Source organism: Lemur catta, chromosome 1 (assembly GCF_020740605.2).
Source record: "Lemur catta isolate mLemCat1 chromosome 1, mLemCat1.pri, whole genome shotgun sequence".
NCBI lineage: Eukaryota > Metazoa > Chordata > Mammalia > Primates > Lemuridae > Lemur > Lemur catta.
In genome coordinates, this window is record NC_059128.1 from 131,564,878 (window position 1) to 131,592,682 (window position 27,805).

At 36.6% G+C, this 27,805-nt stretch overlaps 1 protein-coding gene across 4 annotated transcripts in view; it reads left to right on the forward strand.

Moving 5' to 3' along the window:
• The window catches only part of PLXDC2 (plexin domain containing 2), a 374,582-nt gene that overhangs the window by 140,137 nt on the left and 206,640 nt on the right, over positions 1-27,805 (forward strand). For all 4 annotated transcript variants that reach the window (XM_045534450.1, XM_045534460.1, XM_045534432.1 and 1 more), the window contains one exon: positions 12,173-12,384. In XM_045534450.1, coding sequence (XP_045390406.1) covers positions 12,173-12,384 — 212 coding nt within the window. The remainder of the gene's footprint in view (positions 1-12,172; positions 12,385-27,805) is intronic.

Consider the following 27,805-nt stretch of genomic DNA (forward strand, 5'->3'; position numbering starts at 1 on the left):
AGTTTAGAATCATAACCTGCATGATTTATATGTTATTCCTTTCCCCCTATTTTACCTTGTTTAAAATTTAGACTTCTAGTACCAAATAATTACACTTTCTCTTCTTGAAGACTTTATTAGTGATGAATGAATTCAGTGGTTTTGTCCTTGGTTTGGCACCAGATTCGTTATTTACGTAACTGCCATTTTTGGGGTAATCTGTCATATGAACCTACTATTCTTTTGTTAGAATTTTAGAGGCTCAATGTTTTTGAAAGCCTTTGCAAGCCTAACTGATAACTAAGGAAATACAGAATTGGAAAATGCCTGATACACATAGCTTCCAGGAAAGATGAGGACATTCTAATGATTTATAGGAATTTAAAGCCTCTTTTGAGTTGACTAACAATTTCCTACTTTTTCTTTTTGTGCTATCATCCACACTTTTTCCCCCTTAACTATGTATAAGTTGAAGAAATTATATCTAACCCTCTTTTCAAAATCAAATAATTCTCTTTATACCACTGTCTACAATTTGTGAGAATTGACTAAAGGATTGTATCTGAAGTACCAAAAATGAACCTTTACTTCATAGTGGATTTTAAGACTAGCACACCCACACCATAGAGATATTAGGAATTATTTAGTGTATGACATCATTTCTAAAATTGTATTATTTGGCAAGGATAAAATATGTTAATATTCTCACTGTTTAGTGATAAAGTCAAATGCTGTATTGCTTTCAGTATTGTTATTTTGTGGCCAATATCTTTAGACCATTTGATAAGGCCTACAATGTTTATATTAGCAACTTTTCAAATTAGAGTTAAGTTATTAATACCATATTTAGATGTCTGGTACTATAAAACCAGTTTGCTCTGGTTCAGTCTGAGGAAGAATAACTAAACAAGAAAACACCTGGGAGATGCTTAACAGAATATGGAATTTAAAAAACAAAACCAATGTTTGTAAAGTATATTCTGAAACCTACCACATAAAAGGTGGCATGCTGTTATTTAATCCCATAGGCCAATATAAATGAAAATACAGATCAAAGGAAATATCTGATTTATATGTTAATAAGGACTTTGCCTGTTAAAAAAACATTCTTGGGCTAGGGACAAATAAGTGGGTATACTTCTTTCTGTAGGTAAGACAATTTTTCCAGAAGAGTCAATAGACTATTATGATATAAGTTGCACAGTCAGACAGGGGTGGTGGTTTCTTCACAATAGCAGGAGAGACTGTCGATAAAACGTTTTAGCTGAGATCTTCTGGAGGGCAGGAGCATTTCCCCCACTTCTATGGAATGTTTTCCCAATGGTATATGCTGAAAATAAAGATGTAGAAAACCATGCATGTTGAGTCCTATCTACAAACACAATCCTTCCACCTTTCCTTGAATCAGAACTATTGCAAAGTAACTGAACAATGTAATATTCCCCTATGTTTGGGGAAAGTGTGTCAACTTCAATAGAGTTGTTTCTGACAGATGTATATCATGTGATCTTCTGCAAATTGTTTACAAATTGAGTTTTTACTAAAACAATTAGTAAATTTTAAAGGAGTTTTCTATCCCATAGGAAGGTTTTGAATAGGATAATCCAAAAAGAAAAATAAAAAGAAAGAAACATGGCAGCGTAAAGATAATATAGGTAACCTAAACATTTGTACCTTCATAATATGCTGAAATTAAAAAAAAAGAGAGAGCAACATGAAATGGGAATAGCATAAAACATGTTCACTCATTACCAATAAAAAATGTAAATTAAAACAGGGAGATTCCATTGTTCAGCTAACAAATAAACTTTCTTTGAAGGACACCATTAGGTGAATGATGACAATACAATATACTCATCCTCATATCCTGTGGCTGCATGTGTATGCTGATGTAGTCTGAGCACAATAGCACACAGATTCTACCCAGCAATTTTTCCTGAAAAAAGAATTGAATTTGTTTGCAAAAGTTTAGCCTCTAGTATCAGATTGAAACTTCAACAATTGAGGATTAGTTTATGGTAGGCTCTAATTGTTCATTAAATATAGTATTTAAGTCAATAATACAAAAAGATATATATTGTGTAGTGCTGAAATCAAGTTATACATGCATATGCACACACACATATGTGTATGTATGTAGACATATGTAGACACATAGAGAAATATCCAGGATGGATATTCACTAAGATGATAACTCTGCCTCCTGCAACTGGAACAGAATAACAGAATAATGAGTATTTAAAATTTTTTTCTATTTTTTAATGATTTAATTTTTATATTTTTAAAAAATATTTTAATTTAATAATATTTTAAAGCCCTTCATTATTCACTCTTCTATACGAATAGTTTTTTTTTTCTTAAGATAAAATGGGGTGATGCTTACTGTAAGGAAATTGTATAACTTCCATCATTTGGCAATTTTTTTTTAAATTTCAAAATATTAAGGGGTACACTTTTTTTTTTTGTTACATGGATAAGTTGTATAATGTGAAGTCAGGGCTTTTAGTGTGCCCATCACCTGAATAGTGTGCATTGTACCCGATAGGTATGTTTTTATTTCTTTCTCCCCTTCCTCCTGTCTTCCTTCTTAGTTTCCAATGTCCTTTCCACCACTTTATGACCATTTGTACCCATTATTTAGTTCCCACTTATTAGTAAGGACACGTGGTATTTGTTTTTCCATTCCTGAGACACTTCACTTAGGATAATGTTCTCCAGTCCCATCCAAGTTGCTGCAAAAGACATTATTTCATTCCTTTTTATGGCTGAGTACTACATGGTATATATACACCACATTTTCTTTATCCATGTTGCCCAGATATTGCTTATTTAAAAAATAAAGAATTCCTGTCTTAGTGTTGTCCTGAGCGTTAGTGACTATATAAAAAATAATTATTGATAATATCCTGGCAAGTAGTTCTTCTCCAATAATGAAAGACATTGGTTAATTATTTCATGAAATTCAGGCGATTTTCTTAACCCTGTACTAAAGTAAGACACAGCCACACTCGGAGTTTATCCTAAATTTGTATTGTAATAAGTACTTAAAGCAAAGGCTCTTCTAGTTTATCTGGAATTCACTTTTGTGGTAAAAGACTTTTTACAAAAAAAAAAATTTCAAAAATAAAGGAAGAGAGAAGCAATTGGGTTCTAAAAGTGTCAGAGCTCTATTAATCTATAAGTGTTGATAGATTACTTTTGAAATATGCATTTCCATCTCATTTTCATGGCTTAATCCTTAACTGGTTGTTTGTATATTTTAGGAATATATCACAAAAGTTGAAATCTAATTTTAGTACAGTTTTTACTCTCCTGATTTCTTTTTATAATGTAATTTTGTTGATTGTGGATTATTTACAATGTTAGTTAAATTGTGTAATCAGCATAAATATATGCAATCATGCAATTTAATTAGGGAATGTTGTTTAGGAAAGTAATGACAGAATTCAGACATTCATGGCATTTTAGAAATTCTTGGGAACTTTATTTTAAAACTCCTACTTTGATGAATGGTGGTTGATATTCAAATTTAAATATTCCTCATTTCCAAAAAAAGTGAAAAAAATCTTATTAAATTCAGTGGTGTGAAATAAAGTATTAAAAGTATGATACAGTTTGTGAATAATCAAAAATTGTTAACTAAATTTATACTGATTTTCTAGTATCTATTTCTCATCATTTTCTCAGTTTTTGGCTTAAAGTTTTCCCATTCTTGGGAATGGGAAAATTATAAGATGATTTGTTTTTTAACTCAAAACCATAAGTTTACATATAGAAACATTTTTTTCCATATCAAGATATTTCACTCCTAATACTAGCATGAATTAATAATAAAGGGAACTGGTAAGTTGATAATGGCATAATTTATCTGATTTAAAATAGATGTAATTTACAAAATATAATCTCATACAAGTACATGTGTTGGCTGTCATCTCTGGTCATTGAGTCAGTCAGCCTGGGCTCAACATTGGGCCGTTATGTTTCTGACCCCACAAACTGGATATGGTGTGATGACACTGTGGGATGTGATTGAGTCTATCAGACATCTGGCAGCCTTGATTTGGTAAAACTCCCTCAGTAATTTGGGCACCAGGCATTTGGAGATCATTTCTGACACTGGGCACCATTATAACAATTGACTCCATCTGGCCTGTTATGGCTCAGAATTTTCACATGTTTCTTAGCAAGGCTATTGGCCATGACTGGTCCTTGTTTACAGAAGTTTCCATCTCCCCTGATTGGCAGAGTCAAACTTTTCATGGACTGGGACTTAGCTTCTAGTCCCAAGCCCTTGTTTTAAAATTAGCCATTACCAGTACAGGAAACAAGAGCAGTTTAGGATGGCTAATGATAAATAGGAGTGTTAGAGTATTTTGCCAAGTAATTTTAGTTATTTGTTGTGCTATGGATCCTCTGAATTATTATAATTGATGAATTTTCACAAATAAAATAATAAACCGAAACAAATGTAGAATATTTAACAAATGACTCCAATAGCCTAAAATACATCAACAAGATATTTAGCTAAACAGTAGAATAATGGATGTTTTTAGCTGGGAGAGGCCATAAAGGCAATAAGGCTGAACCCCCTCATTGTACAGACAGTGTGAGGTTGCATACCTAGGGATTCTGTGCTTTCTGAGTTCATGATGCCATATTCGTTATGAAAAATCACAAGGACCTTATTGAAGATAGATTCTCAGATTTAATCAAATGCCCTTTTTCTTATTTATAGATTATTTGTAGATTATGGCTCATGTAGAAATAAGCCTGTTCCATAAATCTGACAGATTTGTACCTAAAAAAATCAGTGAATGCTCTGAATTCTTTGACAATTGTCCTTGAATTATAAGATGAAAGGTTATCATTATCACAGTAAAACAAGTGCTGAAATCTACTTGGGTTTCATTTTTCTTTTAAATGTGTACTAGGCAGTTAATAGAAAATCCTCAATTCATGAGAAGATTAATTATTTATTTTAAAGTACTTCCCAAACCTTTCAAGATTAACAAAAGATAAAATCACTATTAATGTGCTGTTACTTTCTGCTCTGTTTTTATAGGAGCAGTGTTTTATTTCCTCATATTAATAGAGTCACATGATGGAATATTATATTCCTTATTTGCTTTCACATGCTGGATTGTTTATATATTTTTGCTGTTTTAGATTGCACATTTTGCTTAGATTATTGCTAGTTTGGGGGGGGACTGTTTTCTTATATCACTAGGCTTTGTGGCAGGTTGCTAAATTGATCCCTGAAAGATTAGTCAGAGGCAGCTTAGGTAGTAGTTAAGACCCAGCTCCACAAGGTACATCTGCTTGCTTTCTCTATTCACCACTTCTCACATGCATACAGCAATTTCCTCATATGTAAAGTGGGATCATAGTACATGCCAAATACATTACTAACCCTAAAGGAGGCTTAGTCATTGTTATTATTAACCTATCATTAGAAACAATGTATGAAACACCTTTGTTTTATAACCATTAACACAGTTTTATTCATTTTAATACAATAATAATATATTGTTATATATTATTATTGTATTAAAGGTAATATAATAAAGATGTAGTAGTACCTTAAAGTGGTCTTAAATTTTCCTAATGATGGCTCATAATGCTGAGCATGCTTTATATTTTCCATAAGAACATTTACCATTTTTACATATATAATTAAAATGTTCATTATTTTATTTAATAGTAAAATTATAAGACATTACATCTTAAAAGTATAAATTGGTTAAGCGTATATTTTGGATTGAGTGCTTGCAAGTGCTTGCTTACTCCGATTTTCCCATTTTGGTTCATTTTATTTATTTAAATGTATTTTTCTTAAACTGCCAAATGTTCTACACCAAAAAAATACCCTACAGTGATCCAGAACCCTGCAATGACTGAAGTCAGAGAAGGGTAAGGACAGAGAATAGGAGTGTTTGAGGCACTTGCATTTAGACTGTAGGCTTTTATGGTTCCAATTCTCTGCCACCTCGGAGATTGAACTCTCATGCATCAAACGTGTAGAGTAATTCTCTGCTTATTTTCCATTTTTAACTTAAAATTGTTCTCTTTTCATCTACTTTATAGCTGTTCCATCTCACTGGACCAGGTCCACATTCTTCAAAGACATGTGTTATATTTCTTACTGATTTCATTAACCAAAGAGAACAGAAATGATGAACTGTAACCATAAGTGTTACTGAACATTGCCCAACTGGCCAGTGAGCTATTTTTGAGTTAAGCTCTTCTCAAATAAATAGAAGCTTTTATATATTTGTTTTCACATTGATTTCTCCTTTTCCTACCACTTTCTCTGACTACTCAGAAACGTGATTAAAATCTTAATAATTTGGACAGGAAATTGTATACATAAACTTTTAAGACACTGTCTTAGATGAGCAGTAACCTCATCATTCATTCATTCATTTGTTATTCAAAAACTTTGGATACTTATTATATACCAGTGCCTATGTTTGTACTGATGGGAAAAATATGTAAGTAAGATAGAGTCCCTATCCTGAAATATCTCTGTGCCCCCAAGACTCCCTCCAGCTTTGGTGATTTGCTAGGTGGAGTTACAAGACTCATCATATAGCCATACTCATAGTTATGATTTATTATGAGAAAGGGAGACAAAGCAAAATCATCGCAGGGAAAAGGCATATGGCACAATGTCTGGCAAACCAGGGTAAAATTTCCAAGAGTCCTTTCTAGACACACAGGACACATTTCATTTTTCTAGCAATGAGTTGTGACAATGCATGTGAAATATTGTCTAAACTGGAAGTTCATTAGAAACTCAGTTCCCAAGTTCTTATTGAGGGCTGGTCACATAGCTACCTTTTGTCTGGCATGTACCAAAATTCCAGACTCCCAGAAGGAAGACAGCTGTTCACCATAAACTATATTGTTCACCCAGTTTAGGTACAGTGAGCCACTTTTATCAGTTGGGGAATGGTGGGAACCCTCCCCAAATCTAAGTTCCCAGATGCCAACCAAGGGCAACCTTGCAAACAGGACTTTCTGAGGATAGCAGTCTCAGGCGTGCTACATTAACTGTTTTCTGCACAATCTCACATTCAAGTGAAAGTAGGCACAGAGTGTTTAAGGAGTCAGGCAAAAGGACTTATTGGATTATAGAGGAAAAACTCAATTAGCTCTGCTTGGGAGTGTCAAAGAAAGGTTCAAACTTGAAAAGACAATATTGGAGCTGGATCTTGAAGGCGTTGTAAGATTTCCAACTCTTGGGAGTAGGGAGAGGGCCTTCATGCAAAGGTAACTATATTCATTATAGGTAAAGAGATTATTGAGAAATTCTGCATGATGAGAGCATAGGGCATGGTGGAGGAAGCAAGAATTAGGGGAGTAGTTGGGACGAAAGGATGAAGTATGTTATAGTTGGGTGGATAGTAAGGAGAAGTGAACAATTTGACAGGTATCTCTGGTAACTAGTGGAGAAAAGATTGGAGAAGGAAGAATTTGATAAGACCAGTTAGGAGGCAGGAGATGATGGAGATGTGAGCTAAGGCACCTATGGTGGGGATAGAGCATGTAGCAATCCTCAACCCAGAAGACACAAAGAATCTCCTGAGGAACTTCAGTGAAGTAGGATGTCTAGGTCCCACTCAAACCCCTTAATATCTCTAGACAAAAAGTTCTGTAAGCTTTGTCTTCTATAGCTGTCTTAAACTGTAATCCTACCAGGCAAAACCTCAAAGCTGGGGTAGTCAGTTCATTAATGGAGGTACCCAAGGGCTTAACTATTTTTATAGAATTTCCTCTTCAGTTCTGTAATAAATTGAGATGCAAAGCCATATGGCTGTCTACCTTAGCCAAATATTTTCATCTATTCTGAGATGCATCTAGCCAGCAAATCTGCTTGCAGTGAATAATCTGCATGTTTCTGCAGAGGATTCACAGTGATGATTTGGTTCACTTGTAAAGTGCAGGCCAAAGTGTTTGTCAAAAGGCACAGTAGTGATGGATCCTAATTACGTAAGATGCATGTCAATTTACGCAGTTAATTCTTGTTGGTTCAGAGAGGTTAAGTGTATGCAGGACTCAAGAAATGAGGTTAAAATGTTTTCAGCACATAATTATTGGTTAAATGCAAGAGATTGAAATAAAATCACTAGAATAAGACATAAATATAAACATATCCTTCTCAGCAGAGCTTTCTTCCCTTTTGCTTCTACTTTATGTTATTTTATAATATATGATGACACAACAGAGACTTGCGAGATTTGTAAAGAATAAGGATACACATGAATTTCTTACTCTACTCTCAGACATTGACTGGACATTATGGTGTTTCATAATAATGTTCAATTGGAAAAAAACAATGAAATACCTTCTTCAGTAACAGGTTTTCTGCTATTGTAGTCAAATAAAATATTTCAAGAATGGGTTAAGATCAATGTATGTATTGTAAATAGAAAAATATGTGTCTTTAAAGCTTTCTCTATTTTATCCAAATGGGAGTCACAAGATGTATTTATCGTTTCCATGAGCTATCTGATTAACAACTATAGGCAAATAGGTTGGAAAAAATTATCTTTGAAAGTTTTCCATCTGTGGTTGAATTAACATACAGTAGACAGAAAGCAAACAGTCTGCTCAACCAGACTATTCAAAGATCTCTCCTGTTGTTTTTGTTTTTACTACAGCTGGGAAGAGAAAAATTATATTACGTATATCCCTTTGGCTTGCTTCTGAATGATTAGTTTTGGTGCTGATCTAAAGAATAACTTAAAATATTTTTATGAGTCTGAAAACCTGTGAAATGCATAGGAATAATTTACAATATAGATAGACAGCCAAGCTGTGGTTTTTCTGATTATCCTCAGTCTTTATTTCTGTGAAACATCAATTTTGACTTGTTTTATCTTCTCTAAAAATCATTCAGAAATGAGGTGAAAATCTAAGCCAATTTCATACTTCAGTCTTGATGAACCATGTACTACTGAATTATGAACATATAATAACGTTTCCTCTATGCATGATCGGGTAGACTTGCTTATTCATAACTTAATGGGAGAAAAAGAATTAGACTTAAAATGCCAACCAAAAGGAACAACCAAAGATACTCAGAAAGGCCAGGTACTAAAACTCACAGATTTTCTCATTAGAAAACCCCTCAAGTTCTTCCTGAGATCCTGTTTACTCTTTGTAAATACAATTAGAGCAAGCAAGTGATTGGTTTTCAAAGTTTGAGGCAGCAAATTCTAGGAGGAACAAGGATGGAAGCAAGTCAACATGTGGCTGCCATAGCTGTGGATGGTGACAGCAAAATGAGAGATAACAAATCATAAAACACTGTGAACAATGGGGAAAAGATTCGAACCCACAGCTGTCTGGAGACTTGCCCTCTTAAGTGCTAGAAGCAGCATACATGCTTGTTTCATGCAGAGGCCTACCTGTCTGCTAAATTTACCGTCCCCCAATAATCCTGCTAAAGGATGACTTTGAATGTTAACTACAAAAACAAGAGTTTGACACATTAATCAGACCTCTCAAATTTCAACTTAAGTGGGAAATACAGACTTTATTGCTCCTCCTGAAGTTTCTTTTCATTTGTTCTCTAGAGTAAGAAGGCAGGAAGAAAAATGAGAAAGGGCATTTGAGGAAGTTGAGAATAGAATCCTACGCAGAAGCCCCTGCAATGTCAGACATTCCATCTACTCCCTGCGCTGTGCAGGACCCCAGGGGCTAGTGTGAGGTTAGGGGTTCTAATGAGCATTCTGGAAAGTACTGTTCTGTCCTATGTTATAAATATCTAAAAAGAAAACGATAAAAATTAATACCACGGAAGAGAAAATAACACCTATTTAAAAGAAACCAAGTGTTGCTTTGAAATTCTGTTTTGAAGATTTTAATGAAGACTAATTCTTTGAAGTTTTAGGTTTTTTCCTGATTTACATTTTAGGGGACTAATATGCCTTGGATTGAAGCTGTTTCCTTGGTGTGTATGTTTTTTCTTTTTCAATATTATTTCTCTGCCTGGGACCATTTAATCCATTTCCTGCATTATGTTTGTTACCATTTCTTATCTATATTGACATCCTAACAAGGATCCTGTATAGATTTTCATTTGTTCCTACATGACTGTATTCACATAGCTGTGTCAGTGATACAACTTGCTACCACCCCAAGTGCAAGGCAAATGCATGTGTCTGATGTTGACCTAAGTGTTGTGCTAGCGGGTCTTCTCTGATATAAAATTTTATTGCTTACCTTTGTTGTAAGCTGCCTCATATGTTTTTGGTAATGAAGCAGTATATATAAATAAAGCAAATAAAATTGCTTTACGTAGCTTTGCCTAGAATCATAGGTATTAGATCCTGACACTTCTTCAAGAAAAGCTGTCTGCTTTGCAGATAGAGCCTGACACTTCTTCAGGAAAAGCTGTCTGCTTTTAAAATATGGGGTAACAAAAGCACAGATGCTTTTTAAAGACTATGCCTGATCTCACAACCAGCAAACCTAACAGGAAGAATTTCAGTCCAGGTCTCCTGAATCCTTGCACAGTAGTTTTTCTAATTACTTACTTCTGCCTGGTCCTATGATGCTTGGTCCAAAGAAACTGTCAACAATGCATTCATCTACTCATTCAGAAAGTCAATAAACATTTATTGAGTACTGTTCAATGGCCACTAGGGACAACAGTGTTAAAAAGAAACATGTTCTACAGTGATGATGATAGTATTGATTAAGTGTGCGTACTGAACACTTACTATGTAGAAGGTGGGAAGGGGGACTACACTCAATGCTGTATGTACATGAATTCTTTTTAGTCTATAGCAATTCAATGAATTACACACAATGCTACATTTTTCTGGCTTTGGGTTTCTCCCTGTGGAGCTTTGCTGTTTTGGTCTCTGTGGTCCTTTTAAGCTCTAACACTCTACGAACCCAAGAAAAGATCTAGATGGCAGAGGCTATGGTAGTGTTTCTTTCTGGGCTCTATCCGCTAAGGCACCAGGCCATAGAAGATCTTTTAAGTTCCCTTGTGAAACCAACAAATAGCCTCTATGTGTAGAAGAACACTTTTCTGAGTTGAAAAGGAGATATTTTAGACCATTATGCTTGTGATTAGTAGAGGTAGCCTTAAGTTAGTTATTAGAGTTCTAATTAGCTGATTCAGTGGTATTATAAACTGCATTAAATACAGTTTGGTTTCTTGGAATGTTCTGGCACTGAGGAGAACATTACAGCTATAATTAAATCACTGCTCTCTTAGCCCTTTTTCAGCCTATATTCTGCCATTTATAAAGGCTGTCAATTCATATCTTTTGGTAATGGTTGTGTAGAAGAAGGCTGTTCTTGTTCAGAAACTGAATTTCCAATACTTGTGATACACCTTCCCTGGCTGACCTATCGAAATGAAAGACTAGAAGTAATGATTAAATCTCATTTTTCCTCCCGTGGTAGCAGGATGAGCTGGGTCAGTGAGGCCAGTCTCTGCAGATGGCTTTAAAATGCCTTTGTGATTTGATCTCCTTGCCTTGCCATCCATTTCTATAAGTGCCTATCACTGTCATCCTTTAGACCCTGACAAGATTTCAAGGTGAGAACAGCACAAATGAACAAGAGCATTTGTGATGACTCCTGAGGGTGTCTCTTATTAAATGAGTTAGGCAATGAACCAGGTCTGGCTTGTAAACTACAAGGTAGGCTCGCCCATTTACATGAAGATAATTTCGTGTATTATTTAACCCGTTCCAATACGCTTTTGTCTCTTTGCTGTCCAGCATAATGCATGAAAAATAAGTATAAGCTTACAAGTTAATAATGTCTGACTTTTATTTTCAAATAAACTGAAAATCACTTGGTTTCATTCCTTTGTTTGGATTCTTGCTGGCTTTCTCAGAGCAGCCAGAGAATGTTTATGAAGTGTGTGTGTGCAGAGGGGGTGAGGGAAGGGAATAAAAATGCATTGCTTCAGGGCTGCACATCTGTTTTAGGAACTCTGCGAGATCCGCACGTTAACCACGTCAGGACTCCTGGTGTATCCCACAATTGCATTCTACTTGGAGTTGTTCATACCAACTCCAAATATTACCAGTAAACAGATTTCACTGTTATAAGTTAGTTTCCTATTCTCGTGACTAGCAGAATTGTTATTTTTCTTTTCTATTAGATGCTACATGTGTGTATGATTTATAATGGGTGGTAACACATTTTCTTTCTTTTTCAGACTGGCAGTATGACGTGGCTCAGGCCTTCCCTCAAACAGAAGAAGAGGTGACGGTGGATTTGCACTCGCACAGCCACAGGTGGAAAAGGAACTCGGACCCTCTCAAGGCGGTAGACACGAACCGAGCAAGCATGGGCCAAGACTCTCCAGAGCCAAGAGGCTTCACGGACCTGCTACTGGACGACGGGCAGGACAACACCACCCAGATTGAGGTAGATAAATATTCTGGGTAATTGAAATGGATTAATGACTGTATTTCATGGAAGGTGCCCAACTTCTATGTACACATAAGCTGTCCCTTCATCTCAATCTAGAGTTTCTGGACTCTTTTCTAAAAGAACAATTTATTAATAAATGTAATAGCTAAGCCATTCAATTATTTATTAATTCATTTACTCATGAAACAAACACGAGCTTGGTATGGTGATGACAGTGAGGGGACAATACAACACCTGCTCTCAAGGAATTCGTTGTGTAAGCATCTGAATGCCACAAGCAGACCATCCCTGTGTCATATGACATGTGCAAAAACACAGGCTGTAGTGTGGCCTGGAGGACGGTGTGATCAATCTGCTTGGGATTGGGGTTGGGGTGTTGTCAAAGAGGCTTTGCCTAGGAGTGGGCATTTAGGCAGGGGCTTGGCAGATGGAGAGGAGTTCACCTGGCTGATGACCTGTTAATGGCAAGAGGGAAGGGCATTCCTGGCAGAGTGAATTGCATCTGCGGTGCCTGAGGTGTGGAATGGCATGGCAGTTGAGAGTCCCCTAGGGTGAACAACCATCACAGTTTGCCCAAGGTTGAGGGGTTTCCTGGGATGTAGGACTTCCAGTGCTAAAGTGGGACAGTTCTAAACAAACTGGGATGGTTGGTCACTCTATCACTGTGAGTTATCCTTTGTCATGTTTGGATCCAGGGAGTGCAAGGAGGAGGATTGTTTGAGAGTGGTTTGTTGAGTATGGGAGTTTGCAGAGGGCACGTTTTAGGCAGATTTTGGGGTTGCTCAGAGGCCTCAGAGGTTGTGTTAGATTTCTTGAGTTTCCATGGTCCCTAGACTTGCAAATCATAAAATATGATCTCGTTTGTGAACTAGATATAAAAAAGCAAACAAGTAAATCTTGTGGAAATAAACGAAGACCACCCAAATGAGAATAAACAAGGGTTATTTATTCCATTTGCTGTTGCAAAGGAGTAAGCTAACCATCTCCTTTAGCTGGTAGAGACTCCAAGGCAGATAGGGGAGTGAAAAAGTTTTTAGTGAAAGAAAGGGAAGGCTTCATGTATGCTCTGATTGAAGGCTGTTGGCATGGGAAGTTAGAGGTGGGCTAATTAGAAACAGAGCTTCTTACGTGATTAGTTTGAGGAACATCTTTGGTTTTCTGTGGTTGTTCCTGAGTTGAAAGCAGTGATGAAAAAAATTGGAAATCTCTCAGGTATTAATCAAGCCCTGACCCTTCTGGGCTGACTGCTGCCAAAGCTATGATTTGGCTTCTTGGACTGGGTGCTGCAGAGGTGGGGGTCAGAGTTCATTGTCATGTATGATCTGGCCATTGTCTGCTTGCATGTTCTCTGTCTATCTGAAGTTTCACTTCCTACTAATACTTTCTCCCAGGTGACAGGCTTAAAAATTTTCAGAACCAGGCAGCATTTTTTTTACTTCCTACTTTACAGCCCTAGAAATACTCATTATTTAGGGCAAGAACTCAAGTTTCTTGAAGCAGCTACTACATAGTCCTGTAAATAGTATCAAGGTATCATTTTGTGCCTTCCTAGTGAGAGAAATCTTTAGAAGGTCTGAAGCACAGGCTGTGGGAATCAGTACATGTGAAAAGGGCAGGAATTTCTGAAACCCCTCTCCGTGGCCTTAACTACTGTGTGGCTGTGGTGTCCCCCAGCTGCCCCAGCCAGGTGCTTTAACAGGCGACAGACCATGTGTCAGGAGCAGAAGTCGTATGATACCTATGAGGCTATTCTGGCTCCTGCAGAGTGGCCTCATATTTTGGCAACACTGTTGTTATGGCAACTTGAAGTAGGCAACATAACTCTTCCCTGAGCCCCTCTTTAGCTGGGGTGCAGCATAAAGAAAGGAGAGTTGAGTAGACACAGATGCATCTACTCTCTGCCCAGAACCAGGACCCAATGGAAATCGAAAGGGAAGAATACTAATTCCTAGAACTCTGTGATCTCTCATGTGGGGTGCTGAGTTTTCTTGATCACTTATAAAATAGAAAATCTCTTTGCTCAGGGATGTATTAACTCTCCTGAAAATAAAATCCCAGTTGTTATTAGAGCTGTGATTTTGTTATTCAGCTGATTTTTCTCTTTCTTACCTTAACAGAGGGAGACCATAAAGTATCAGTAGTTTTGAATCATTAAAAAGGAGGAAGGATAACACAGGAGACTATTTGGTGGGTACTTGCTTGGGGCTAAGGTCTACCAGGTGCTGAAGGACACTGTCTTTTTTAGTCCTTAGCATGCTAGTGAGATTTGAGGCTCCAGGTTCACTGGGTAATCTCAATCACTTTTTATAGGAGAACAATTTCAGATTTAGGTTTAGTATTTTCCTAAGGTGTCCCATCGTGAGTATTCAAACCGTGACTTGCCAGGCCCCAATGTTTATCCTTCCTATTTAACTTTGCTTCCTCCAGTAAAAAGAAAGACAAATGGCACCTGCATTAGGTAGTGATTCTGAATAGTGGCAGCCCCTTAATATCCAAACTTTGGTATTTCAGTCTGACTGGAAGGAGACATGTCTCAAAGCTAGAGTTGCATAATAAGAGCACTGCCTTTATTCTGAGATTCATGTATTTTGATTGGGTTCTGGCGTAAGGATTAATAGAAATTACTGAGGATCTGAAATTCCTCATATCACTCCTTGACACTGCCACTAGTTCTGGAAACAAAAACCTACACCCAAAACTTCTGTGGAAAGTTTTACGATAATTATCCTGGCCCTAAAAATGTCATTTTGAATACTGTTGCATCTCTTTTGGAGAAAAGAGTTTTGCTTGGTTGAGTTAAACAAGAATGAAAAAAGAAAGGAATCAAATGGTTATAGACTGAGTACTCTGTGCTGGGCATTGTGACAAGATCTTTCTTATCTTTTAGGAATAAGTGTTCTGGTTTATATTGTTTAATATAAATAATACACATGAAATACCATGTGTGCTTTTTCCTTTAGATGCTTTCAAAGTCAATGTCAGGGGTAAGAATTATTTTGTCCAGTAGCCCTGTCTCTGGTAGTGGCTGTTAAAATCATTTGTATTCCAAGGAGACTAAAATCATCCAGGATAGTTGTCCTGTACATGTTCTCCTCATTTTTCCCCATTGTCTAGACTCTATATCCCACTTTCATTTAAATAATAAAACAAAACAAAACAAAAAAGTCCTCAACACACAAGGAAGACAATAGCACGTTTACTGTTTTGGCACATATTCATTCTGAAATAAACAAAGACTGTTATTCTTTTAACTTGGTACTTGGTGACAGTATTTTTTCTGGCTCTGCACAAGAATAGATAATGGAATGATTGTAAAACTTAGTATCCCAGTTAGAGAATTCTTCCAATGAAAGTTTCATTGTTGTTGCTTTTTTTTTGTTTTTAATGTTCTTCCCAGGAAGATATAAAGATGTGTTGATGCCAACTGTATTTCCTGTTGAATAAGGCGAGACCCAACAGCTGGCAAATGTCACTGTTGATCCGAATGTTGGTTTCTGTGAGACTTTTCTTCTTGTATTTCCTCTGTTCATGTGGACCTATGACCACTTAGTTAGGTGAAAAGAAACAGTACCTTCTGCTGATTAGTAGGTATTAAAAATGAGGTGTCATAAAACAGTCACTAAGTGCGCTCCTTTTTGTAATTATGGTGGGATGTAATGGCTTACAGGACCCTCAGGTAAGATTGGATTTTGTTCAGGATTTGGCCTTGTTTGAGCAGTCTTCAGTGAACCCACAACCCCAGGGACAAGTGTAAACAAGCAGGGTAGGCATCTTCACCTTGATGCTGGCTGACCTTCCGTTATCTGGTGTGGACCTTTTGCAGCAACAGCAGCACCTCATAGAATGGAGAGGGCTTTCGTGGTGTTGGCTGAGAATTACTGATGCCTCACAAAGCTGTTTCCTATCCCTGTAGGATACTGTTGGTAACTTACAGTTCTTCAGTTTACAGAAATCAATCACAAATTCCTTTGTGGCATGCTGAACCAAGTACGTGGGTTTTACCACTTGTTCACATACATTATTTGGAAGTATCATATTCCCTCTCTTGGGACAAAGAGTTTATGAAAGGGATTACATAGTATGATTTTTGCCTTGATTCAAAAGCCCCTATGTGACTGAAGAAAGAAGATTTTAAAAACAGGGATTATGGATCATTTAAGTATAGTTTCATGCTTTAAACTGAATCAGAAATTGGGAACTAGGCCAATGCCTCTGAAATTTTAACATGCTTACAAACCACCTGGGAATCTGGTTAAAATGTATGTTCTGATTTCTTAATTCTGGGCTGGCAGCTGCCTGATCTGTATTTCTAACAAGGTCCTAGTTGATATAGCTGTGGTCAGCCTATAGGCCAATTATTTTTTAAATTTTTTTCTTTTTCTTTTTTTTTATTTCAGCATATTATGGGGGTACAAATGTTTAGGTTATATATATTGCCTTTGCCCTACTCGAGTAAGAGCTTCAAGCGTGTCCATTCCCCAGATGGTGCACACCGCACCCATTAGGTGTGAATACACCCATCCCCTCTTCCCCTCCTCCCCCCGCCCGACATACAATGAATGTTATTAATATATGTGCACATAAGTGTTGATCAGTTAATACCAATTTGATGCTGAGTACATTTGGTGCTTGTTTTTTCCATTTTTGTGATACTTCACTTAGTAGAATGGGCTCCAAATTTTTAGTTTTAGGAGGTAGACCACAAAGCAGATTTAGCTATTAGTTTTGAAGGTATAAATGCTCAGAAAAATCTTGAATTAAATTTAATTGCCTACCAACAATATGTCTCATGGAGTTCTCATTCTGGTACTCAATTAAAAATTGCAGGTGTATCCAACAACTGTTGTGTCACCCACGTGCGCCTTAAAGTTCATATCTGAGGAAAGTACAGTTGAGAATGATCAGCAAATATGTGTGAAAGACTTAGCTAAAAACTAGAGGTAAACAATTTTTCTCTTAAACACATATGTAAAAACTCTCTCTGCTCTTCCACTGTCATACACTCTGCCAGTTGTGTTGGCGTCTTATTTTCACAAATTGTACAATATGTTTCCTTAAAAAGTTTGCCAGTTGCTAATTGCTGCACACAAGGTTATTGTGTGGGCTCTAATATTTTATTGTAGTCCATAACTAGGTAATCTCTCTGAGAGGAAAGACATTACTGGTAGCAAATGCTTAATCTAAAAGAGAGTGTGGGGCCAGGTACAATGAATCACACTTATACTCACAGAACATTGGGAGGCTGAGGCGGGAGGATGGCTTGAGGCCAAGAGTTCGAGGTTGTAGTGAGCTTTGATTGCACCACTGCATTCTAGCCTGGGCAACAAAACGACACTCTATCTCTTTAAAACAAACAAACAAACACCTAAAAGAGAGTGTGATTGCTTTGGTGATTATTTTACAGAGAAAAAGGCACGTTTTGTAATGTCGATGTGGGCAGAATCCTCATGGTATGTTTGCAGTATAGAGAGTACATCAGATTATCCTTAGATAAGGAAAATTCTACTTCTTGTCTGTCTTTTAAGCCTAAATAAGCTTTCTCAGTTTCACAGGTCTGACAATGACAATAATGAATATAAATATACAATAGTAATAAGATGCACCCTCCTGATTCACAGAAATAGAGTGACACAAATTTGCAGGGTATTGCCATGCTGCTTCTGTCTTCAGGCTGCTATTCTCTTACTGAACGCATAGAAGACAACAGTTACATATAAGCAGAATGTCATAATGCAGATTTTTGACATTTTTCAAAAGGAAGAAGAGTACCTCTTAACATTGAACCGTTCTGTTACTACATTTATTATGAATGTGAAAAGCTGGTGGAAATTTTTTTTTAATGAAGCATTTCCATTTTAGGGGATTTTATACTTGCAGAGGTTTCAGCACATGGTTGCAGATGTGGAAAGCTGTGTACAGGGAATGCTAAGATTAATCCTGAAGAAGTACACATATTGGACTCCAAAGTGAATTACAATTTCCCAAATGCTTGTAGGTGTCAGATTGACTTTCACAAAAGAGAAGAAAGAAAGCATTGTGAAGATGTGCAATTGAAAAGGAGAAGAAATATTGCATAGGTTAATTAACATGCAGAAGGAGACCTTTATTCAGTAGAGAGCCAGGATTAATGTAGGGACAAGGTGTCACTTGAACCAAGTCATGAAGAGAGAATTAGAAGATATCAAGGTGTTGCTAGGCAGAGAGTTTTACACAGATAAGCAGGAGCAAGATTTTAAACTTCATTGTGTTCTATGCTAAGGTGTTTGGAATTTATCAGGAAGATGCCTTGAAGCTGCTGAAAGATATTAAACAGGGAAAGGCAAGATTGCACTGATGCTCCTAGTAGATTGCTGAGGGAACTGGATCAGAAAGTCCAAATATTAGAGTGGAAAATAAGTTAAATTTAGATGAGAATTGTGATAGAGTGACATAGTGAATGGTTAGGGGAAAGACTATGAATGAACATATGAATTTCAGAAATATTTAGGTTTTTAAGCCATTCACTTAAATTAATTGTTATTGCCAAAATTTTTCCCAACCTTAGGGTGCTTGCTTGATTCTGAAGGTTAATTGTGGATTTTTGTCATTGCTTCTCCTGATAGGGTGACCTGATACCACCTTGAAAACACCCATCGAATGTGGGTTGGGAATTGGCCTCATTTCTTCAACTGTCTAGGGCCAAAGGTTGTATGTTAACTGACAACAAAATCTATTTCAACTTTTTCTGTTTTGGTAATTCACAAGAACACATAATTTTTAAACTCCTGATTTTGTCCCATTCATTTTCTTTTGGAATATTGATGAGGACTTTTACTTTGCAAAGAAGAAAATGCACTGAAAATAGTAAATCATGTAGAAGTGATATCTACAATCATTGCTCATCCTCTAAAAAGATAATGAAGATTAAAATAGAGTATCATATATCTTGCTCAATTATAGATTATTCTTAGCTTGACATGTCAGCTCTTTATTGGAACAAAAATGGAAAGAGATCCATAACTGTCCTTTAAAGAGTTTCATAAAGAATAACTGAATTTTCTCTCTGATGCTTCACTATTAGCTAATTGAGTTTACTTACAGTAATGGCATGAAAATAGTCTTTGGAATGATACATACAGGTTGTAAATTATTGTGTTAGTCATATAATTTATTTCCAGAACAAGAATTATGTTTCAGTGTGAATAACATTCTTGCATTCTCCATGTTCAAAGAGAAATATATTTAATCTTCTCATCACCTGAGGGACCCTAAGATTAATTATAAGAACATTGCATCAAGTTTTTTTACTTCAATTCCCTAGCCATTCATAAGGAGCCCATTATATCTTCCCTTTGCATTAAATAGTGAAAGTGATAGGGAAATTCCAATAAAGGGAATTCCAGGTAACTGTTAATCAGGTGACTTTCTATTTTATCATCTTGCAAACTTATTTTTCTTCTTGGCTTATGTGAGTTTTCAACAGGGCATTTAAAATATACTTACGTGAAAATTATTATTTTCAATATAAAAAATTATAGTTGAGCCTCAATGTCATAGGTCTAAATATTTATCTAATTGACTTTTTAAAATCATGCTAAGAAATCCAGATGAATTGTTTTGGTAGTTCAGAATACAACTAGTCTTTATATGTTGAACAAGGGGCTCAGGATGAAGGAGCAAGTGACCATTCAGTATGGGCTGGAACTCAGGAGCAGGAAGGCCAGCAGATGCAGGAGGCCCCTGTTCTCCTGGCAGCTCATGGAGAGTGCAGCTGGATACACCCACAGTGCAACAGAGCTCCAGAGAGGGATTTGTTTCCTTGCTCTCCCAAGCATGGGAGGGGAATCGCACAGGGGAAATGCACATTTGAGGACCAAGCACCGAATGTGATCCAGGCTTATCCTCCAGCAGTTTAGGAAAGTGTGAAAAATGTCATTCACCTGTAGCTTGACTGGAGTTACTAGGTCCTCAGAAATATTGATTGAGTTCAGCTCAACTCATGTCCCTGTGGGGACCATAACCTATGTCTTCAGATGGAGCTTCTGGGATCATTCAGTGGGCAACCTCATTCTGTATTTATGTATTAGGCCTTAAGGATGAGTTTTTTTCCTGTGATTTTCAGATTCAGAAATGGAATTATAAAGTGATTGTAGCTCAAAGGCTAAATAAATTTGAGTTGGCACAGACATGCTAATAGCATGATTTTTATTACTGTATCTGGGATAGTGTTGGGCCCACTACTTATTCCCATGAAGATTTGTAGTATAATGAATCTGTCAGCCACATAAGTGTAAACTTATGTAATTTTTGGAATTTTTAATGCCAATCGGGTATACTAATCACATCAAATCTTTGCCATTTATTTTATCATACAAATTAATGTGCACTCAACAATTTAGCACTAATTCATTGAAAATATAAAGGACAAAGGCTTCCTGATAAACAGTGATGTTCTGTAATTTTATGTGGCAATCAAACGTTTTGATGGAACTTTGCCGAAAATGTCTCATGTGTCTTTGACAAAAATAGTGACTTAGATGGAAACACTATTAGATCTATACATAAATGGGCCATTACAAATGTAAGAGACATTTAAATTTTTCTCTGATTATTTAAACTTAAGAGATGAAAAATTGTATTTCTGTGTTTAAGCAATGATGTGTAACATACTCTGCAAAATGTTCAAGGAGTTTTACTTCACCTTGTGTTTCTGAAGCAGATTTAAGATAGATATGAGCCTCTTTATTTAAAAAAAACTGTGCATATGTATATTCATGTTCATTGCTTTTGCATTTGTGATAAAGAAATTTGACAATATGCTACTTTATCCCCTGTTAAGAAACTCATCAGATATGCAATGGTCCGAGAAGGGATGGTAACATTTAGAATAAAAAGAGACTGCGTTAGTTTTCATTTTGTGTTTTCCCGAAAGAAAATCAAAGCAAGGCATAGATTTCTGAATCTATCTAGAAACAAGAGAAGAACTGAGCTTTGCAGTCCTTGGGAAGAGTTGTTTTTAGCTATTTTCTATATATTTCAAGCCTGAGCTATTAAGTATTAAATTGAAGTAATAGTTTGGAAGTCATTGCACTGAATCGAATGAATGGATTAAACACAGTTGAAACTATTTCTTTTTTACAATTAATTTCTAGATCTTTTGGAAACTTCATATATTTATGCAATCACTAGCTTAAAGAACAAAGCTGTGGAAATCACTAATATTTAACTTTTAGATATCTCTACATCTATTTCTATCTATTTGCCTGCCTAACCTATCATCTATCTGTATTATTTTGGATTTACAATGTTGATCCCATTTGTGGCCATAGGAATTTGAGAGAAAATCTTGCAAAGCAAACTTATGTTCACATTTAAAAATTTCACTTAGTTATAGCACCTTTTATTAAGGAAATCTTTCAGGTAGTTCCAAAACTAAAGATGTTTCATCTCGTGATGGGATTTTCTACCTAAAAATAATGCTACTTGATCTTATGGGGTTTAAATGAATTATAATCTGGAAAATTTTCTAATTCACAAAATCAATGCATTGATTTTGATTCTCACATTTTTTTCTGTAAGAAAACTTAGGTTATAATATTTCCTTATTTTTCTAAGATTACAATGCTTTGCACAGTACTCATTAATTGAATGTAAATCTCTACTTGTTCTGTCATTTAATACTAATATAGAGAAAAGATAATTTAAATTTTCATATTCTGAAAATGTTTGCAAGCAACATTACCAAACCCTTCCAGGAGATCTGAAAACAGTTAATTTGTCAATATAAATAAGATTATAGAATGATGTGTTATGTTAAAAAACAAGATAGAAATGATCATTTTTCTCTTCCTTAAATACCATTTTACTAAAAATTGACTTATCTTCCTCTATCCACTGAGTAATCAGACATTGCTGTATTATTTTTACAAGTGAATGAGATTAATCTTCCTCATAGTAGAACAGTATCACACTAAAATGGGGAAAATGTAACTAAATGAGTATTTTTAATAAAACAATATTATCCATAAATATAGATATGTGCTAGAAAAAAATAATAAGAATTCATTAGAAATTTTTCTCATCTTACCAGTTGACCAAGTGATAACAAAATTATCTTCTAAAGGTAAACAAACTTTTTAGACAAATCTTTTTTTTTCTTTTTATTTATTTTTATTTCAGGATATTATGAGGGTACAAACATTTTGGTTACATTTTGACTTTGCCTCACCCAAGTGAGGATTAGAGGCATGCCCTTCCCCTCTATAATGCTCACCATGTCCATTAGTTGTGAGTTTGCCACCCCGCAATGCCCTAACCCTGGAGAATATTACTACCATGTGAGCACCATAGTGTTGGTCAGTTAGTGCCAATTTGATGGTGAGTACATGTGGAGCCTATTCTTCCATTCTTGTGATACCTCACTTTGGAGAATGGGCTCAAGCTCTATACAGGAAAATATAAGAGGTGCTAGATCATCGTTATTTCTTATAATTGAGTCATATTCCATTGTAGCAATCTTAAGTAAAAAGAACAAACTTGGAAGTATCAGTCTACCAGACTTCAAGCTGTATTACAAGGCTATAGTAACTAAAACAGCATGGTACTGGCACAAGAACAGAGACATAGACCTTTGGAACAGGACTGAGAATCCAGAGATGAAACAATCCGCATATGGTAATCTAATCTTTGACTAAGCAGACAAAAAAATACACTGGGGAAAAGAATCTCTTTTCAGTAAATGGTGCTGGGAAAACTGGATAGCTACATGCAAAAGACTGAAACTGGATCCCCACCTCTCAGCCCTCACCTCTCACAAAAATCAATTCAGGATGGATAACAGACTTAAACCTAAGGCATGAAACCTTAAGAATTCTAGAAGATGTTGAGAAGACCCTTTCAGACATTGGCCTAGGCAAAGAATTTTTGAAGAAGACCCTTAAAGCAATCACTAGAGCAACAAAAATAAATAAATGGGATCTGAACAAATTGAAAAGCTTTTGCACAGCCAAGGAAACTATCATTAGAACGAACAGGCAGCCTACAGAATGGGAGAAAAAAATTGCTCTCTACACATCCGATAAAGGGCTGATAACAACAATCTATCTAGAACTTAAAAAAATCAACAAGAAAAAAATCAAACAACCCCATCAAAAAACAGGTAAAGCAAATGAACAGAAACTTTTCAAAAGAAGACAGAACAATGTCCAGCAAACACATTAAAAAATTCTCAACATCTCTAATCATTAGAGAAATGCAAATCAAAACCACAATGAGATATCACCTAACCCCAGTGAGATTGGCCTCTATCAAAAAAATCCCAAAACAACAAATGCTGGCGAGGATGTAGAGAGACAGGAATACTCTTACACTGCTGGTGGGACTGCAAATTAGTGCAACCTCTGTGGAAAACAATTTGGAGATATCTCGAAGAGCTAAAAATAGAAATACCATTCCATCCAGCAATAGCACTTTTAGGCATCTACCCAAAAGAGCCAAACACATTCTATAGTAAAGCCATCTACACCCGAATGTTTATGGCAGCACGATTCACTATTGCAAGGATGTGGAAACAACCCAAGTGCCCATCAATTCATGAGTGGATTGTTAAAATTTAGTATAATCCCTGTTCCTAAAAAACTCTATGGAATGTAATATTTTCTATCTTAAACCTAAAGAAATAAAGTGATTAGTAAATTAAGAAGTCCCCCTTCTTCCTTTCTGCCAACAGCCCATCCCAGGTGAGATTGTTTCTGGCAAACCTTCCCCAATAGAAGGAGACCTTGCAAAGCAGTGCAGTTATTTATTTAACTGGAAGTCAAAATGACTTTCATTATGAGAATGAAAGTGTTATTTTGCCTCATTGAATAGGTTTGTTATGGTCTGAGCAGATTTAGAATGTATTTGATATGCTTTGTTCAGACAGTTTTGTGGCTGAACAATTATAACTGCCATTTCAAGGATCTTTTAAAAAATTTTGCTTTGTCAATGTGTATTTCTTACCTTGTTATTAAAAAAGAGAATGTAATATATTCTGCACACAAAGTCATTTGCATAAAAGGCAAAAGAAAGTAAAAACTTTGCATTTTTATCTCAAGAACAATGTTGAAACATTTTCAAAGAGAACTATTTATTTTTTTGAGTGATCACTTGTGAATGCAAATTATAGTAAATGGTAAATGACTGTGGGACTGTTGTTGATTTTCTATTGACTTTTTAAATGTTGGTAATGAAGAATCTAGAAAGAGGAAATGATTTCCAACATTGAAACAGTCCCTGAGGCAAAGCAAGGAGTGAGTTGAGCACAGGGAATCAGAATCTGGGACAAACATTAATTTTCTCACTTTGTTCCATTTTATTCCAGCAAAGCTTTTGACCAGTCATCTTCTGTCTGCTCTGTAGCCCCCATACCAATGTATCATTGTCTTCCTTTGAACTGCAGTTGCAAAATGAGGAACTGAAGAACTTGGCATTTTAGGTAGTGATTTTAAAAATCCTTATGTCTAGGCAAGGTTGACATATACCAAGGTCTATACATAGGAGTTTTGGTAATTTGTATGTATGTGTGTGTGTGTTTGTGTATGTGTGTGTGTTTATGTATGAGTATGTACGTGTACACTCACGTGTGTGTGTGTGTGTGTGTGTGTATCGTTTCTAATCATGGTAATTAAAAATTACTTCTGTGGGGAGAAATAAATGGTGGCTTGGATAACCCTTGTACTTTATACTTAGCATACACTCAGATGTTTTATTTACTGGAGCATCATATTGATATGTTTTTCTGGTGGGGACAACAATAAAAACTAAACAGAGGACTGGCCAAGAGTTTCAGTTCAGTGAATTTTTAAAATTTTAAATATGTTCTCTAGATTGTGGCTCTCAAAGCATATTGGATTTTTTTAAATAACAGGGATCATAAATTATGAAAAGGTGGAGAAAGGATATGATGGTGACCCCAAGGTGATGAGGCTGGAATGATGTTCTCTAATCCCCTCTTCCCTCATTGCCCCCTCTTCCAGGAAAAGCACATAAAACCCTATGAGGCTTGTCTACCTGGGTCTGTTCCAACCATTGTGTTCCCTCTGTTTTCTTACTGGCAACTTGGCCCTCTCAACCGCATATTTCTCTTAACTAAAAACTCATATGCTACTAACGACTTGTGTAGTCTGAAACCATGTTCCCTGTCTCCATTATTGCAAGGCCATAGGGGAGTGTAAAGTACATTCCCCTCTGCAGTTAAGTGAAAGGGCCTCTCTATTTAAAGCAGGTTTGGCAAATGAAACTCTACGGATAGCTCTCCAAACCATGTAGCAGTGAAATGACCAGACTATTTCAAAAGACCAAGTCTAGAGAAAATCTAACTCAGATTGCAATCTCTGTGAGGGAAGAAACAATGCCTGGTACCTTGCTGATGTTCATACAATACCCGCTGATTTGAAGCAAATTTTACTGGATGTGAGGAGAGTAGTTTTTAACTGAGGGTTAGACAGAGAACGCAGAAGGGAGAGAGAGACTTTTACTTCATTTTAGACCAAGAAAACCAAGACTCAATTGTGGTTTGGACTCTTAAGTAAAATGCAGTCCATGTGACAAGAAGTAGAACTGGGTTACTAACAAAAGCCTGATATTTTTTGTTGGCAATTTCCATGTTAAAATAAGTAGTGAAGTGGGATGTGTGATTATAGTTTGTCCACTGGGATTCTTTCTCAAGCAGGACATTTGTTTTCATACTCAAATTATGAGTACCATTTTCTTCTGAAAAAGAAGAAACAGATATAGAATGAAGGAAAGTAAGATAGTTACAGAGAGGCCTAGAAAGTGTTTATCCCATGGCCATGGTGTTGAAATCCTTCTTCCCCCCGTAGGCACAGGACCATGTGCAGTGCCTTCCTGGAAACCACACCTGTTCACTCCAGTTTCCACTTTCCTATGGTGATTAAAGCTCATGCTGCATGTATATATCTTCTTCCTCCCCCTCGAACTGTGTCTTTGGCGAATGACAGGTTTGAGGCTGTCCACATGCAAAAAAAAGAGTAAGAGGCAGTAGGGCTGATATTAGCAGCAGCATCACTCCTTGTAGCATTTTGGAACAGAGCAAAGTGAAGCCATCAGCAGTTTGCAAAGGCAATGGGGAGCTTACAGGAAAGCATTTTCTTGGCTTTAGCAAGCTCCAGTTTCTGTTCTACATTGGTCATTTTGCTTCTATGATGGCTGTTTTTGCCCACCTTGCTGCTTTCCTCTCTGTTTCTGCTCTCAGGCAACCGCAGATTGAAATGCTGCAAAGCACACATGGCTGGAGAGAGAAAAACACCTTGCTGATTCCTGCCCATGCCAGTGATGACAAAACCTGAAGGCAGTGCTGTGACTCTTAAACTGCCCTCCATGGGTGCTAATTGGGCTTTCTCAGCAGGGAACAGGCATGATAGTGCCTCTGGGTAGGCAGGGACCATTTGGGCATCTAGGTAGACAAAAGGGGATCAGACTCATCAAAACACTGGATGCTTCCAGGATTGCACAGCCACTTACTCCTTGGTGAATGATCTGTGGCCCCCCCCCGCCGGGTTCCTTTAAAAGAGTGATCCGTATCTCACCCTCCTTAGGGAATCAAGAGACACCTATTTCCAAGTTCCCCTGTGATGTGATCAATCTGGAATTTCTCTTTCCATTTTCTTGATGGATTATGTATCTGCCTAGTTCTCACATGAAGAAATTGAAGTCCATTTTTTAAAATGGCTGTATTAACCACTGTTTTGGATTGATTACTCACTCCCTTTCTCTCACACAGACTTCCTCCAAACAGAATTCCATGCAGTAGATTTTAGTAAAGTTACTGTGACAAAAGATCTGAGGGTTTCAAACTCTAGTTCCATGTATATATACAGTTCCATACATGTATACATATGTATACACATATGCATACATTTTTTTCAGTCTTATATTTAAATGTAATCACTAAATTTACATTCACTTAGCAAATTTGAGTGCCCTTGGGGCTATGCAAGTAATAGTCCAGGTGGGGGGAGGAGGAGGAGGAGGAGCAGCAGGAGAAAGAGAAAGAGAAAGACGGTACACATGTGGCATGATTTATTTCAAAAGACTGTTTTCCTGGATGTAGGAAAACAGTGCAGCATGGGGACCATGGGGACCATAACAGAAACTCCCTGCCTAATGGAGCAGCTGCTATGACGGGGGCCATATGGGAACCTGGGCCCATGGTGCCAGATCTCCTAGTTTCTCAAGAAACATCCAAACACTTAAAGGTTGGCTATTCATTCATTCATTTTTTTCTTAGTCACATGTGGCCCAGCACACGTGTGGCCCAGCACAATGATGGCTAAACAAAACATGTGCACGGGCCCATCTATCCGATGGGCTGCCAGTTGCTATTGCGCATATACACCAAAGTAATGACTAATCGCCTTGTTGGTGTAAACTTAGT